This window comes from Vicia villosa, unplaced genomic scaffold (genome assembly GCF_029867415.1).
Source record: "Vicia villosa cultivar HV-30 ecotype Madison, WI unplaced genomic scaffold, Vvil1.0 ctg.001310F_1_1, whole genome shotgun sequence".
NCBI classification, from domain to species: Eukaryota; Viridiplantae; Streptophyta; class Magnoliopsida; order Fabales; family Fabaceae; genus Vicia; species Vicia villosa.
In genome coordinates this window covers 543,014-561,619 of record NW_026705569.1, presented here as the reverse complement: position 1 = coordinate 561,619, position 18,606 = coordinate 543,014, and the positions used below count along the sequence as shown (strand labels likewise).

Genomic DNA, 18,606 nt, shown 5'->3' with positions numbered 1-18,606 from the left:
TTTCAAGAGTGTGCATCTTGGTTTTGTGGTCGTGGTTCTATATATAGGGGTATCGTTAGGATTTCTCTTTATCCTCATCCTTCAATTCCAATCATGTTCGTCAAGCGTGACAAATGTTAGTATCTTAGTCGTTCCATCACCCAACAACCCTGCTTCCGTTGTCCACTTTGATATGATGCTTTTGTATGAAAGATCCACATATGTTCCCTAGGTTTTAGAACCTTCTTCCTAAAGGTGAGAATAGGCTTAGTCGAGTCAGGCTTTGCTAAGTCTGAGTCTGGCCTGCTAAAAATTACAAAACCTAAGTCTGACTTGTCATAGGTTTATTTTTAGGCCTGGGCCTGATCTGTTCGTTGGCCTATTTGCCCTATTAGCCTACTTAAAAGCCTATTTTGTTTGAACATTTATAAATAAGCAATTCAACTAATGTAAAATAGACTAACGAATTAAAATATCAATGAGACTAAATGCTTATTTTCATTTACTTATTCAAATTTACCTATTAACATAAGTTTTTGATACTATTTGTTTAAAAGAAATATGAAAACACAAATGACATTGTTCATAAGCTTTTTTCAACTTATCTTCATAAGTTCTTCAAGATAACTAAGATTTATTTTATATTTTATTTCAAAGTACAAATAAAAAATAACAAAAAAATTATTTTTATTTATTTAAATAGATCGTTCTGATATGCTTAAAATGTTTTTTTATGGCGTGTACCTTAGTCTTTTTAACTAAACAGGCTTATAAAAAAAGTCTAGATTTTTCTATTTAAAAAAAAGCCGATCCTGATCTGAGCCTGTGTAGGGTGGACCGTAGACCATTGTTATTTGACCTGAACTATTACCACCTTTTCTCCCCACGTGACCGATACCCATATAGGTATTTTAACTTTCTATCCTTTCTTCATCTCGATGTTATCTTCGTCACAAATATCTTTATCTCTTTATCTAAATTTGTTAAATAAGACTTCCCCTTTTGGGGTCGAGACCAAATTATATTAGTTGTGACTCAAGTCTATGACTTAATATGTTATTGAGTTGGTTTTACTCATGTCTCGGTCTAGGTAGGAACAATCAATATTTCAAATTAAATCATATTTGACCCCTTACATTTTTACAGATAAAATTGATGTGTCTATTTTAAAAATAGTGTGTCACTTGTTAAATATGACAAATCATTATATATGGACCTTTGTGAGATTTTAAGGGTAGAAAATAAGTTACATAATAATAAAATATGTACATGTCTTCAATTTTAATCTCAAAAACTATGAAAAGAGATCAAAATCATTTGAATTTAAAATAAATGAACTTGTTATGTGAATGAGATAAAATAAGGAGAATAAATATTGTGAAATCAATGCCAAGAAAAAAGTATAATAGGTTTCTTTTCTTGGCAAGAAACCCATAAGAGTGGGAAAGAGGGAAGCAAGAAAAACACAACGAAATTAGTTATAAATTGTTCTTCTTTACTTTCTCTTTGAAACAAAATTATAAGTGTTACAGAATAACAAATAACCTCTCTCACCCTAATTAAGATTTGTCGTATGCAATGATGAAAGACTAGTATGCTATTTATAGTAAAACTAACACACTAAACTAATGGGTGTTTACACACTGACCCATTACACAAGCTAACTTAAACAATCTGGCTTAACAAATAGGTCCAATTCGACATGCTAACAATTCTAGCATTCTTTGACTTCGACTACAACATGTGAATAGACTTTGACAACATGCTAAGATCCTGTCAAGTTGTCGAACCAAGAAGCTAACCTTCGACCATACTAGAGTTCAATCCAATATCTCTCAAATCTCTACCTTGGAACAAACTTTATAATATAAAGGGAACAAACTAGTTTTCTTCATGCAGCTTTATCAACAACATACAGTGGAAAAACTTGCAACTTGGCAATATCTTGGTGATCATATCAGCAACATTGTGATCTGTCAAAACCTTCAACACTTGGACTTCTCTATGCTCGATAAACTCTCTAACAAAATGCAGCCTCACATTGATGTGCTTGGTTCGCTCATGATAGGCTGAATTCTTCGACATGTGTATTGCATTTTTACTATCACATTTAATAGTGATAACTCGACCTTGAAGTTTCAGCTCTTTAGCAAAACCTTGAAGCCACAATGCTTGTTTCACAACTTCAGTGAGAGTGATATATTCCGCTTCAGTAGTGGATAAGACAACAACCTTCTGAAGTGTCATTTTCCAACTCATTGTTGTGCCAAACATAGTGAACATATATCCAAAAATAGATTTCCTATAATTCATACAACCTGCATAATTAGAATTGACATAACCTTTAACTACTACTTTACTATCTTCACCATAGGCTCCACTACAAATTAGAACTCTTTTAAGAGACCCATTTATGTACCTTATAATCCACTTCAATGCTTGCTAGTGAGTCTTTCCAGGATTCGCCATGTACCTGCTTACAAGACTTACTGCATATTCTATGTTGGGTCTAGTACATACTATAACATACATCAAAGAACCTATTATGTTAGCATATGGGATGCTATTCATATAAGCTCTTTCGACCTCAGTACTAGGACACTGATTTATACTCAGCTTCAACTGAGGATTTGTTGGTGTCATAACAGGCTTTGAATTTGACATACAAAATTTGTCGAGAATCTTCTTCAGGTATGTCTCTTGAGATGAGCATAATCTTAACTGCTTTCTATCCCTTCAGATGTCAATCCCAAGAATCCTGGATGCAGCTCTCAGATCCTTCTTGTCGAACTCCGGATTGAGTTTAGCCTTCACCTTCATTACATTCTCAACATTGTTGCTTGCTATGAGAATATCATCAGCATAAAGCAACAAAATAACCAATGAATTTCCAAGTCGAAATCTGAAGTAAACACAATGGTCGAACTGACTTCTAATGAAACTTATGTATGCTATGAACTTGTCGAATCTCCTATTCCACTGTCGAGGAGATTGTTTCAGTCCATATAAGATCTATTAAGCTTGCGCACATAATTTTCCTTTCCCTTTTTTGCATACCCTTCAGATCGCCTCATTAGGATTGTTTCATCTATATCACAATACAAGATAGCAGTCTTCACATCCATTTGTTCAAGGTCTAGGTCAAACTTCGCCACCATAACTAACAACATTATGATGGATATATGCTTTATCAATTGCATACCCTTCAACGCTTCTAACCAACCCTGCTGAACCATCAAGGCCTCCATCTTCAAGCGCCACCAACTGAAATCGTTCACTTTGGTGAACTTTTCAATCTCATACTTTATTGACGGAATTCTTCTCCATGCTCACCGCACCAATTTATTGTGAAATCAATGCCAAGAAAAAGTATAATAGTTTTTTTTCCTTGGCAAGAAACCCACAAGGGTAGGAAAGAGGGAAGCAAGAAGAACACAAAGAAATTGGTTATAAACTGTTATTCCTTACTTTCTCTTTGAAACAAGATTACAAGTGTTACAAAATGACAAATAACCTCTCTCACCCTAATTAGAATTTGCCGCATGCAATTATGAGAGACTAGTATGCTATTTATAATAAAACTAACACACTGAACTAATGGGCTTTTACACACAGACCCATTACACATGCTAACTTAGGAAGCAAGCTAACTTAAATAATTGGGCTTAACAAACATGCCCAATTCGACATGCTAATAGTCATATCATACCTCGACTTCAACTATAACATGTGAATAGACTTTGACGACATGCTAAGATCCTCTCAAATTGTCGAACCAAGATGCTAACCTTCGATCATACTAAAGTTCGATCCAGTATCTCACTATATATATATATATATATATATATATATATATATATATATATATATATATATATATATATATAATTAATAATCATATTATAAAGACATGACATAATACTATATTTGATATAGACAAAATATATCATACATAATAAAATACATATGATGATTAATTTAGCAAGTGTACTAAATGATGGTCAAGTAATAAATTAAAGAGAAATGTTATTGTTACACTAATTGTAACAACTACACCGTATAATACTACTATTTTGTATTTTAAAATGTTTAATTATTATTTTTCCATTGTATTGACACCAACAAACAAATGCAATTTTGGAGTATTTTGTATGGTGTAACCATTTGGTGTAAAATTTGGGTGTACATATAGCAATCCTCTAAATTAAAAGACCGTATTCAAAGGAATTGTTCCAATTTTGACTAAACAATATTATTGTACTAAGGATGTTAAATTGTGTGATTTTGCATAAGGGTGTATGGTTTGCATATAAGAGAATAAAATAGATTAAATTTGATAGTGATTAAAAACAACTAGGTCTTTTTGAATTCTTTATCTCCCATTATTTGTATAACAAATTAGTTATACTATTTTTTTGCTTATAACCTTCTCTTTTAATTATAACCTCCAAATGTCTTAGGGGAGTTCATAATCAAAATAGATTTTACTGGAACGAACAATTTAATATATCTAAATTAATTATTTATTTAATAGTTAAATCAGATTGAGTTTCAAAAGTTCTAATTAATAATAAATTTTCACTTGAATCCAATTCATACATTCGTCAACATATTAAAGTATTTAAGCACAAATTTAACTGAATAACATTAGGATTGCAATTTCTGTGAATAATACTCAACAGTTACATGATTCAAATAGCTAGAGATAAATTAATCTAAAGGACTAATTAATAATAATTTATCTACTTATAGTATAAGTAATTGTAGCCAATGAGTTTAAAAACTTATACATGGATAACTAATAAAATATAAATATCATACCTATGGGTTGCTTGTCATTAAGCACCTTTTTGTCGTAATTAGTTTTATCCCTTATGGCCTCAAGGTTTGTCAGTACTTGAGAGACCCTCTATGATGGAATCTCTTCTTATTTGTATGGCTTAGGCCTTTGTTCATTCACTTTGAATGTGTTTGAAGATCTAAACTCTTATATTTCCATAACTTGATAAGGTGAGACATCATAGACCATAAACAAACCTGACCATTTAGATTTTATTTTCCCAGGGAATAACTACCACTTTGAATTGAATAGTAAAACATGTTATCTCAGATGAAATTCTCGCTTTACCAAATTCTTGTCATGATACCAATTCGTCCTTTCTTTGTAAATAACAACATTCTCATATGCTTGAATCCCCATCTCTTCCAACTCATTTAGTTTCAACAAAATTTTTTTCCATAAAGATTTTCAACTAAAATTAACAACTTGATCGCCAAATAAGCCTTGTGATTGAGTACTGATGGAAAATGACATACTTTCACATAAACCAACTGATAAAATGACATCCCCAAATGAATTTTAAAAGTTATCCTTTACGCTCAAAGTGCATCATCCAAATTATTTTTCCAACCCTTCCTTAAAGTGGAAATTGTCTTCTCCAAAAGTTGTTTCAGTTATCAATTAGAAACTTCAAAGTATCCATAAGTCTGACGGTGATAGGGAGTTAACACTTAGTGTTTCATGTTGAATTTTTCCAACACACTTTCAAGCTATTTATTTTAAAAGTGTTTTCCCCAATCATTGAACAAGACTCTGCATAATTCATACCTAGAAAAAACACTCGTTTTCTAAATTTTAATTATTGTATGGGCATCATGTACAAAAGCTATAACTTTAATCCGTTTGGTGACATAATCAACACAAACTAAAATGTAAAGGTTGAAGTAAGATGAAGGAAAATTACCCATGATATCAATTCCCCAACAATAAAAGGGTTTAACATCCAATATTTTAATTGGGTCCATTTCATCCCTCTTGTCTATATTACATGTCTTTTAGCATTTGTCACAATTTTAAACAAACTCTACAAATCTTTGAACAAATAAGGCCATCAAAAACCACATTGGAAATTTTTTGTAACATTTCATTCTCCACTCTTGTGACCTCTATAAGCAGAGGTAGTGCCACGTGATACTTATTACTTTATCACCAGCAACACACCTCCTAATCAAACCATCAAGACACGCCTTTAACAAGTAAGGCCCCCACAAATAAAAACTTGCTTCTATATATAATTTCTCTTTCTACTGCTACGTGAACTCATCCAGAACTCAAAATTCCAATCTCTTTTTCCCACTTATTTTCAAATACTTTCAAAAACAAGGCTACGCTTATTTACAAGTTAAAGTCCTTAACAAAGTTTTTCAATTCACACACGACACTTTTCAAACAATTCAAACAAACAAAGTGAGCTAAGCAATTAAGAGCCCATGGATAACCATGGATACAAAGAGTGCTTTAAACCTTCCCTTTGTATAACTTACCCCCCGAACTCAAAATCTTTTTAAAGGTCTTTTTTTGTTCTTTTAGCCTTTCAATATATTGGATAAAATAAAAGTCGGTGGCGACTCTTGCTATCCGCAACATTTCAAAAAGTCAGTTCTCCCACCGTATTACAACTGGTTTAAAATATAAATGGTTTGTGGTCAGTCTAGTCAAAACTTCAATTATGTTAGTGAGTTTATCCTAGTTCAAAAGCTCACTTTGGTTCGTCATAAGCCAATGGAGAATCTCAGTTTAGCTTGGGTATTAACCACTTCAAGTTTTTGTTTGAAATTAAGACTAACCGCTTCAATCCGCTGTTTGGAAGGAGGACTAACCGCTTATCTCTGTTGTTCGTTGTTTGGTAGGAAGGAAGCCTCAAACTTCATTTTTCCTTTTATAATGGGGTTCAAGAGTTCAACCGACTAAAAACTTTGAAGATTGACTGGATACTCTAAAATCAAATCTTGGTGACAAGAATAAGTCTTATTGACTGAACCTGTATAAATTCCCATTGTCTTTTCTCTTTCTCTTAATTTTTATTTTTCGCAATTTAAATTTCCGCTGCTAATTTCTAAAAACGTTTTCAATTTTTTTTAAACTCTGAAGATTATTAAGAAAGTTTTTCAAACCAAATTTTGCATGAAACCCACAATTCACTCCACTTGTGTGTGGAGTCACTTGTCCTACAAGTGGCGTCAGAGTCTAACTCTTGTTTAAGACCAAATCGTCTCAAGAGGAAGATGTCTTCCAACACACTTTCTAACAAAAGATCTTTCCTAAAAACACCTATAATGTTTAATGGTGTTAGGTTTGAATTATGGGAAGCTGGATTTAGAGTTTTATTCAAATTATTAACTAATAATTGTGAGAAACTTAAATCAATGGTCTGTTTATCCGTTCTTATCAAGTAAATGGAATGTAGTAGATAAACTTGATTCCTTTGGACAGTAGAGGAAAAGAGAAAGTTCGAATTTGACTTCAAAACCAAAAATTTTATAGTAATGTCGCTAGATGATAGTAAACTCCTTTATGTTTATAATTTCAAGACCAACAAGGAAATGTGGGATACACTTGAAATGATATATGGAGTTTTTCCAAATATAAAACAAGAGGAAATGAACACATGAGGTGAAGATGAATGCTTCATTCATAAACGTTTCTCCAAATTTAGGAATGTTAAAAATCATATGAGAATGTTTGTCACTAATTAACTTAATTCAATCCTTAAATCAAAAAATGGAAGTGTTTCTGAAATTTAGAAAAAATCAAAGAAGAATGAAATCATAGAGAAATTGAACGAACTAGTTTAATTACTTAAAGATGAAGAAACATCATATGTGGGAGTATGTGAATAAGAAGCATCATCCAGTGGAATCTCTGAAATAATAAGAGAAGACGAAGCATTCACAAATAAAGAAAAGTCAACCTGGAAAAGAACCATAGAAGAATTCTATTCTAGCAAAGAAGAGGAAGTTTACTTGAAAGCATGCTACGAGGAAGATGATTATGAGAACTAAACCATCTTACAAGAAATTGTTCAAAATTAATGCTAAGTTAATTGAAGAAAGTGATAAGATTAAAAAAAATGTAACTTAGACCTTAAGGAGTATTTAAAGTTTCTTGAAGAAAGCAATAAAAAGCTTAAGTTAGAAATGTCAAATATTAGAAACTAAATATAAACTTGTGTCTCATTGAAAAATAAAGTGTGTTATTTGCATGAAAGCCTAGGTAAATCTACTAAGGGAAATAAAACATTGACTTGATCCTGTCAAGTAAAAGGCCTTCCTTAAATAAAAGTGGACTAGGTTTCAAATCAGACAGAGCACCTATTAAAGGTTTAAATAAAAAGAATAGTCTCGTTTATAAATGCACACACTACAAGAGACATGACCACTTATAACCCTTCTGTTTTGATAAGTTGAAAAGGTCTAAAGGTAATAACCCTAGAGCTTCTGGAAGAACTAACACACCTAGACCCCAAAAAATCTGGGTACCAAAGGTGAAACCCTAATATGTTTTGTAGAAATGCTTTGCAGCGCGACGCCTTAGTGAATAATCAACGGAGCTATCCAAGTGAAGGAGTATACTCTTTAGTACACAGTGGTTTATGAATTTTAAAGTCTCTGATCAAGAAGTGCTCACTGATGGTGGACATCAACGATTCTGATCATGGAAATTTTTTCTCGTTGAGGATGGCCTCAATCTCATAGTAGGTTGAGTAGATACATCTGTAATGGAAATTTATATCTTGTTTTTTTAACCAACTCTCGTATCTAACGATTTGCAGAGAAGGACCCACCACAATGTGTTGGTGATCCCTTTAAGGGAAGATTTATCAAGACCTCCTAATATTTGAGGTGGTACACTATTATAAAGATCAAATGATCCAAAAACTCTGATTAATCCTTTAAATAGTGGATTTAATTTTTCTCATTAAATAAAATTATTTTTCTAACCAAAAGATGGGTTTTATAGTCTCTCATAGAAAGGAGATGCAAATAGAGCCAGACAAAGGTGCAAATGAAAAAACAAAAGGCCCAAAACCATAAATACTGAAAAATAGCCTAGCCAATATATTAAGCAATTTGATCTTAGTATCGACAATTCCTTCATGAATATGTCTACAATTTGATCTTCTGTCATGTAATAGTCGAGTTTGATCTCCTTAGTTGCTTCAGCTTCTCTGATAAAGTGATACTTGATTGCTATGTATTTTGTTCTGATGTAATGCACTGGATTCTTTGCCATTACAATTGATGATTTATTGGCGTAGTTAATTGTAGTAGAATCCTCTTGTTTTTCTCCCATGTCTTCAAGTATACTAAAAAGTCATATAGCTTGACTTGTTGCTTCAGTAGCTGCCACATACTCTGGTTGTGCTATTGATTGTACAACTGTAGCTTGCTTCTTTGATGCCTAAAAGAAAGTTCTTTATCCGAGTGAGAAAACATAGCCAGAGGTGTTCTTCATGTCATCTGCCGAATCTGCCCAATCACTGTCGGTGTAGCCAAGTAATCTTAAGCCGGTTTCGGTAGTGCACCATATACCATACTATTTTGTTTCTTGTAGATACCTCAATCTTGTTTTTCCTGCTCTAAAGTGTATTTTACTTGGGCTTTGCATTAATCTTGATAGAAGAATTATAGCATACATTATGTTTGTCTGTGTAGTTGTCAAACATAGAAGACTTCCAATTAGACTTCTATATCTGGATGTATCAGCTTCTGGTGCTCCGTCACTATTCAGTAGTCTCTCATTTGTTACGAGTGAAGTAACGACATGTTTGCAATAATACATCTTGAATTTCTTTTGCGAGATGAAGATCTCGTCATTTCTCTTACTTACATTTATACCGGAAAAGTAACACATCGAACCAAGACCGGTCATCTAAAAAATGTTTATCATGTCTTCTTTGAACTTCATCATCATCTTAGTATTGTTTCCAGTGTAGATAATATCATCTACATATAGATAGATTAAAAGAGTGTACTGACCTCGAGACTTGATGTATAATGTAGGCTCACTCTTGATCCTCTTGAATCCTCGATTCATGAAAAACTGATCGATTCTGCTATACCGTGCTCGAGGTGCATGGTCGTATATAAATGTGTCAGGTTTGTTATCACATTTAAAAAGCTAATTGATTAATTAGTCAATAATTCTACATTATGATTTTTTTTACTTCCATTACACCGAAGAAAAAAATAACATATGTTAAGTAGGGGTGTTTAAAACTGAATCAGTCCAATATAAAATCGCTAACCGAATCGAATCATACCGTAAATCGCAAAAAACATCATTTGGTTTTGACGAGTTTGTGCAATTTTTACAGAACCACACGGTTTTGTTTGATTTGCAGTTTGTATTTTTCAAACCGAACCAAACCAAACCAATGTTACAACCCAAACTTCACTTCACATTCAATCCAATCTTAAATTTATTCTCCCTTAGCCTCACGATTACAAACAATTTTCTCTTCTTCATACTCAAGATTTCAGTTTCAGCCTTCTTTAATCTCTCCTAGTAGTGGCACACCTTCTTCTCATCTTCTTCGTCAGATACATTTCGCCTTTCTTCTCCAATCTCCCATCTCTTATGTTCTTTCCTTTTCATCCTCATTTTAATGCTATTGTTCTCTCTTCCAATTTTGTTTTTATCGCACATTTTTTTCTCTAATCTTTTATCTCTGTTATTCTTTAGTTTGGTTTGATTTTATTTTTAAAAGTCAATCGAATCACACGTTTTTTTTTAGTTGTTGATATGAGTTTTAATGCGAGATCTGTAATGTTGAGTGTGAATTCCTTAACTTTCTTCCAAGAAAGTTATATAGGAAGTTGAGTTTTATATAATAATAAGCTATTAAGTTAAGAAAACACAAGTAATATCCTATAAGACAAATAAATTTGAAATTGAAAGAGAAAAACGATTTAAACTGCACCGAAATACCTTTAACACACTTCTACTATTCAACTGTAAAAAAACACGGAGAAATATAAAAATTGATACGTGCTACAAAAGTTTCACATAGAAAAACCAAACAAAAAACGAAAAGTTAAAATAAAAAACAGATTAAAGAAAAGAAAGTGGACCACACGGATTGATCAGAATCTGTGGTTCACATGCACACGAGCAAAAACTATTACAATTTGTAATTTCAACAAAAGCATAAAAACAAAACAAACGCCGTTAGAATCCTGAACATGGTAGTATATGCGGAACCCCGTTCACACACAAAACCTGTTAAGTGTTAACCAGTCAAACATCACGTATGAAAGCATCCCTCATGCATTCAATGCCACCGGCTGTACCATTTGTTCACCTACAATTGCCGGTCAACTATTCTCTCTCATTTCTATTTCCTTCTTTTCTTTGTTCCTTTCACACACACCCCCCTCTCTCTCTCTCTCTCTCTGAAACTGTTACTATCATCTCAAAGAGTGTGTTGTTGTCTACAAATGAAGGATTTGGATTTGTGCATTTGAGATATTCTATTCATCTAGGTGTATATGGAGAAGAAAGAGATGGGTGTGATGAGTGTGAAGAGTGAAGAAGATGTTGTTGTTGGTGTTGGTGTTGGTTCTTCATCTTTGTTAAACGGTTTTCAGTTTTCAAGCGTGTTTGATTTCAGTGATGCAGAAAAAAGCTCTTCTTTAGGGTTTATGGAGTTACTGGGTGTGGAAAACTATAGTTCTTTGCTTGATGTACCTCAACTATCAACCATGAGTCATCATCAAACTACAGTTAAATCTTCATCTGATAATAATGGAAAAGAGTGTTCAGAGGTTTTGAATCAACTACCTCAAACTCCTAACTCTTGCTCGATTTCATCGGCTTCTAGTGAAGCAGTTAATGATGAACAACGCAATAAGACTCTTGTTGACCAAGTCCAAGAAGATGAAGATGATGAGGAAAAACAAAAAACCAGTAAACAGTAAGTTTTTTTCTATTTTTGTCACTTTATCTTTTAGGTGATTTTATGGTATAATAATAAAAGTGTGTGTTTTTTTTATATATATTTCACAATCCAATTAGATAAACAAATGAATATGGTGGACTTTGCTTTTGTTTTTGTTTTTGTTTTGGGATTGATGGATTATGGGATCTGGTTGTATATGGGATGATTAGGTTGAAGACTAAGAAGACAAATCAAAAGAGACAGAGGGAACCAAGATTCGCGTTCATGACGAAAAGCGAGGTGGATCATCTGGAAGATGGGTACAGATGGAGAAAGTACGGTCAAAAAGCTGTCAAGAACAGCCCCTTTCCAAGGTACTAACAATTCTTTTTCATTCTTCAATATTTTCACATTCTTTTGATACTTACTTTAGATCATGCTATGTGTTTGTGTTTAACATCTTGAATATGCATGCTATGTGTATGTTTTGGTTTATGTGTAGGAGCTATTATCGCTGCACCACTGTTTCATGTAATGTGAAGAAACGTGTGGAGCGTTCTTATACTGATCCAACCATTGTTGTCACAACTTATGAAGGCCAACACATTCATCCAAGTCCAGCTATGTCCCGTTCCGCCTTCGCCGGAGTTCAGATATCACCACCGACTGCTGTTTCCGGTGGGTTTCCTACTAACTTTGGTTCAGTTTTGCAAGGGAACTACTTATCATCACAGTATCAGCAGCAGCAACAGCACCATCAGCAACATCAACAGCTACTGGTTAATACATTGTCCTCTTTGAGTAACCCTTATAATTACAATTCTTCTGCTTTTACTCAAGAGAGGAAGCTTTGTAATCCAGGGACAACTACTTCCTTTCTTAGGGACCATGGTCTTCTTCAAGATGTTGTTCCTTCACATATGTTAAAGGAAGAGTAAATATATGATTTGATAAATAGCTTCATTATTACTTTCTATGTTAGTATTTCTTTCTTTTTTAGTATATTTTCTTGCTGACTTTTTCTATAAGACTTAGGTAACAACTATGTAACTTTTCTTTCTGATATGACTGATAGGTGGTGAGGGTGATATATTACTATATATTAGTGATGAATGATAATGATCATCTTGTAAAGACCACTTTATCTTTATTGCATATAGCCCACATCATGATTATTATTTATTATGATCTATAAAATTTAGATATCAAATATTCATGAAAATACATTACTAATCATATATGATATGTAAGTGTTTCAAATCCCAGAGGTTGACCCGTTAGAATCCTGAGAGTATGGTCCTCTCAGTGTCTTAAGTTCGAATTTTGTTAGATGTTAACAATTTATGTGTTAGGCCAAATCTTACATAGCTTTGCTCTGGCTCTAAAAAAAAAAATATATGTAAGTGTTGAATATGTGTTAGACACCGGACACGATTTCGATAGGAAATGTGGGTGCTAGCGTGTAACTTTACATTGATCTAGTGCAGGGACTAGTTCCTCAGTCATGTCTATCAATTGTTGTTGTTTCTGCTTCAATATTACTATGTTTAGTATAGAACAGAAAGAAAAAAGGAACAAAGTTATGTCATTGGTGGGTTGGGCTGTGCTGCAAAACTGAATTCTATCATATCTATTTTAAATGATATGATTACGACTTCTCATTTGTCTTATATTTTTGTTTCTTTTTGCTGAAGGAATGTGCATTGATTTCACTGATGTACAGTACATCATGCAGTGACCATTGTTAGGTTAATGTTTATAAAACAAGAACAATTGGTGTACAAGTTTGCTAACTATGTTTTGTTCCTGTAAAACTATTTATAGTAAAATGTTTTTTTTTTTTTTTTTTCAATTTTGGCGGTGAAAATTTTTATACCAAGATGGAAGCAAGGTTATAAATAAGGAGAATAATTCAACCACTCTAATCCATTTAGAGGTAGATGAATAAATGCTTCTTTACATCCTGCACGCTATGCAACTACAATCCATTCATAAAAAAGAACAAAAACAAAAGAAGAAAAACCTATACAAGCTATAAGGATATTATTAAGTGTGATATTTTTCATATGATGTAATAGATTATGATAACGACACATGTTAGCTTTCTTTATCAAAGAATAAAAACAACCCGTGTTTGTTTATAGTTTTGTTTTATTATCACATGTGTATGATGAAGATGAACTATATCATTGTGAAAGAATATAATTGAAATTCAATTTTTGATGGTTGTTCACTTCACGGATAAGTATATGCCAACACATTGGTAGAGGTTGTTGTATTATATACGACACGCTACCGTTAACAAGGATTGCTGTGGCTTGGTCTCTTTCATATGTTTTTGTTTTGTTTCTATTGTATGGTAAATGGAAGATACATTGTATCGAATTAATGTCCATTCACTTGTTTAGTATAAAGTAGGGTACAATCAGTGAACAAGTTGTTTTGTTCTAATGCCAAAAGGGTGTTTTGAAATTGTCAATATTCTTCTATTCCTGTACTGTAGCCAGTGACAAATGAATGTTATACATGTTAAGAACATGCTAACTCAATTAACTATTAAGCAAGAAATTAATATAACTTAGATGTAAATAGAGGAAGTGGGACCTGGGGGTCCTTGAGTATTTTGCATCACATTGTTTCATTCAATTTTGAAACACCAATTGGGTTAGGGAAAAATGTATGTGAAAATGGGTCACATACAAAGAAGAGTTGGTTATGATACTATGATTCAACAGTTGATATTCAGCTCGATTTATGTTGATCTCTTTTCCTAATTACCCCCTTAGAAATAGTTCTGTCTTGGATGATCCGCAGAAGATTCTTTCCGTTGTTTGGATGAACTGGACATCGGTAAAGAAGTCCTTTCTCTTTGCACTTCTTATTAGATAAGGCACCTACCCATCATAATCTCTTTTAACTTGATGGTCATCTAAATCGAGGGTACTTCATGTGTATTCAATGTGTATTGTGGTAGCTACGAAGAAAATACTGTTGTTTTTTGAATTTCGAAAATGTTTTGGAAATTAAATCGATGATTTTTTCTTTACCCACCTCCCTATGGGGTCACCCCAGCGAAAAACCCATTTTACCCCGCTTCGAAAATGCATTTCCGAAATATTTTTTTTTTCAAAATTTTTCCAGACTTCGGAAGTGCATTTCCGAAAAAATTCCAAAAATTGGGATTTTGACTAATTCGGAGATGCATCTCCGAAACAACAAAAAAAAATCTAAAAAAATCCCAAAAATTAATTTTAGGATATTAATTAATTCACATATCATAAATTTGATATAATTTATGAATAATGAATAATAATAATTATATATTTTGATATAATTTATGAGTTATGAATAATAGTTATTATATATTTTTATCCTAATTCATATTTTAAAATTTAAAATAATTTTAATTAAAAAAATTAAAATAATTTCACTTACAAAATAAGTTATAATTTTTTATTTATATATTTATAATAATTGTTATATATTTATAAAAAAATTAAAAAAATGAGTGTTTTAATTTATATATTTATATAATAATTATAATAATTATTATATATTTATAAAATTTATTATATATTATATATTTATATAATAATTATAAAAATTAAAGAAATGAGTGTTTTAATTTATAATAATTATTATATATTTATATATTTATATATTTATATAGAGGAGGGCTCAAATTACACCAATATATTACACTTATAATTACACTCATTTATAACCTTTGATATTATTTTAATTCACTGGTTAGAAACAACAAGTTAGTGATTCATGATTCTTACTTAAAATAGTTTTTTCTACTTTTGGTAATATATAATTTTTATCTTATCAAATCATAATTAATTCTTATAAAATTAAATAAATCTCTCCAACTTTTTCTAACACATAAATAAATTTTATTTTTATAAAAAATACGTGCATAAATAATGAACAATTAATTAAAGTAAATAATAAAATTGTTTCAATTTTAAATAGAATAAAAACTAATGCTCAAAATGTGCATAAATAATGAATAATAAGCACATAAATGTTACAATTATATATTTTTTTCACAATAAAATACAATTATATATTATATATTTATATATTTCACTTACAAAATTAATAATTATGATTATATATTTATATATTTCTATTCTGATTCATAATTAAAATAATTTTTAACTTTAAAATTGTTTAGGAAATTTTGATTCACCTTAATTTTATTGATTTACCTTCATTTTATTGATTCACTTTCATTTTATACCTATTAATTGTATTGATTCACCTTGATTTTAATTTTTTAATAATTATTAAATTATTTCGGAAGTGTATATCCGAAACATTCCAAGACCAATTTGGTCTTTGAATATTTCGGATATGCATCTCCGAAAACACCTCCCTCTCCCAAAAAGGGGTGTTTTCGGAAATGCATCTCCGAAAACTCAAAAAAGGGGGTGTTTTCGGAAATGCATCTCCGAAAACACCTTTTTTTCGTGTTTTCGGAAGTGCATTTCCGAAAACACCTTTTTTTTCCAATAAAAGTACGTTTTCGGAAATGTATTTCCGAAATAAGGGGTATTTTGGTAATTTCGCCAGAGATGGGTAAGAAGGTTAGGAGGTGGGTAAAGAAATTTTCAAATTGATTTGAAAATTGCATTTTATTGGGACAACTCCAAAATTAATACTATAATTACTGAATTATTGTTTCATCTAAATAATTTGCGAGTGACAACTACGTACAGGAACATATTTTGTGTCATCTTTGAATTGCACGACACTAGTTTGTTTATTGCTATGCCAGAAGACAAGCGAGTTTTCAAATAAGTGACACGTACCACTAATAGCTTTCCTATCCAATTTGCACCCAACAAAATCGAAATCGGTGTACTCAACAAAGTCACAATACGCTTTTTTAGGGTACCATAAACCCATTTGTTGTGTGTAAGTGAGATATCTCAATATGCGTTTGACTGCACTGAGATGTGATTCTTTTGGGGATGCTTGAAAACGAGGACAAAGACACACAATAAACATGATATCATGACGAAATACAATGAGATAAAGGAAATAGCCTATCATGTCTCGGTAATTGCTCTCCTCAACTGATTTTCCGTTTTCGTCCATGTCGAGGTTACATGAAGTTGGCATTGGAGTTACTATTGTTTTGGACTTCTCCTTGTCAAACCTTTTTAATATTTCTTTGTAATATTTGGCTTGATTGATGAAGGTCTCTTTCTTAGCTTGATAAATTTGAAATGAAGTATCGGAATTCCCCCATCATTGACATTTCGAATTCGTTCTACATCATTTCAGAAAAATCCTTACAAAAAGATTCGTTAGTAGCACCGAAGATGATATCATCGACATAAAATTTGAACTAGTAAAATCTCATGCTCAGTTTTCTTGATAAAAAGAGTTTTATCAACTTGTTCCATTTGAAACTTGTTTTCAAGCAAGAACTTACTTAGATGACCGTCTCATGCTCTAGGAGCTTGTTTTATACCGTTAAGATATTTCTTAATTTAGAAAATATGATCTAGAAAGGTTGAATTAATAAAATATGGAGGTTGATTGATAAATACCTCCTCTTAGATGTATCCATTTAAGAAAACAGTTTTACATCCATTTGAAAAAGTTTGAAATCCATGATGCAGAAAAAAGCTAATAACATCCTTATAGCCTCTAATCTAACTATGATCTAGAAAGGTCGAATAGATAAAACATGGAGATTAATCGATAAATACCTCCTCTTGGATCTATTCATTTAAGAAAGCGGTTTTACATCCATTTGAAAAAGTTTGAAATTCATGATGTAGGAAAATCTAATAACATCCTTATAGCCTATAATCTAACTTTTAGAGTAGAGGTTTCATCGAAATCTATGCCTTTTGGTTAACTGTATCCCTTCGCAATAAGCTCAACTTTATTTCTTAAAACATTTCATCTTCGTCTAACTTGTTATGAAAGACCCAGCGGATACTAATTACTTGATTAGCTGAAGCATTGGGAATAAGTTCCCAAATATTATTTCGTTCAAATTAATTTACCTCTTTTTGCATGACAAGATACCAATGTTCATCAACGATAGTCTTGTGAATTTCTTTTGACTCAATTTAGAAACAAAGGACACAAAGTGACTTACCTTGTTAAACAAGTGTTGAGTGAGTGATCCGTTAGAAATATCTCTAATAACATGCTGAATGGGGTGATCCTTGACTTTTATCCATTCTCTTGTAAGATCTTGATGATTTAAAGGAGTATCTTCATTTGAATTTTAAACATGTTCTAAGACTCAATTTTGACTTTGTTCTACTTCTTGATCATTTTCTTCTAGGTTATCTTTTTTAGAATACTAGCACAATTAATAACTTCTACTTCTAATGGTTTACAGTTAGTTTACTACTACAAATAACACTTTTCATGACGAAGCTTTCACATCATCCAAAAAAAATAGAGATTTTATTTTGGAAGATTTATCATACTAAGCACCGTCCTCGCAAGCTCTTCTAGAGATCTATTTTTCTCAATACTACCCCCATTTTATTGGGTAGTTTGTGGAGTGGAAGAAATATGTAGAATAGTGTTCTCATTAGAAAATCTTTCGAATTTTTCATTTTGGACTTTTCCACCGTGGTTGCTTCTAATGGATGCAATGCTTACTCTTTTTTCATTCTGGATAACTTTGACTAGTTTTTGAAAGACAACAAACACATCTCCTTTTTGATATAAGAATAATGTCTAGATGTAGTGAGAGTAGTCATCAAAAACAAAAAAAAGGCGTAGACAATTCCACCAAGAGTTACATTTCTAGATGGGCCAAAGAGGTCCATGTGAAGCCGTTGTAATGGCCGATATATGAAAACAATATTTTAAATTTAAAAGAGGCCCTTACTTGCTTACCCTTTTGGCACTCATCACATAA

General features: G+C 31.9%; 1 protein-coding gene across 1 annotated transcript; it reads left to right on the top strand.

Annotated features, from left to right (window-relative positions):
* The first annotated feature begins 11,099 nt into the window (after window positions 1-11,099).
* On the top strand, window positions 11,100-12,838 carry LOC131634519 (WRKY transcription factor 23-like). The gene is made up of 3 exons (XM_058905188.1): window positions 11,100-11,735; window positions 11,930-12,073; window positions 12,202-12,838. The coding sequence occupies exons 1-3, from the start codon at window positions 11,311-11,313 to the stop codon at window positions 12,635-12,637; spliced, it is 1,005 nt and encodes a 334-aa protein (XP_058761171.1). The 5' UTR covers window positions 11,100-11,310; the 3' UTR covers window positions 12,638-12,838.
* The last annotated feature ends 5,768 nt before the right edge of the window (window positions 12,839-18,606 follow it).

Excerpts from the sequence above, each read along its gene's own strand:
- LOC131634519 (XM_058905188.1), top strand. The coding sequence starts at position 11,311 with ATGGAGAAGAAAGAGATGGGTGTGATGAGTGTGAAGAGTGAAGAAGAT. Across the intron at positions 11,736-11,929 it reads AAACAAAAAACCAGTAAACA|GTTGAAGACTAAGAAGACAA; the intron begins GTAAGTTTTTTT and ends TGGGATGATTAG. Across the intron at positions 12,074-12,201 it reads AAGAACAGCCCCTTTCCAAG|GAGCTATTATCGCTGCACCA; the intron begins GTACTAACAATT and ends GTTTATGTGTAG.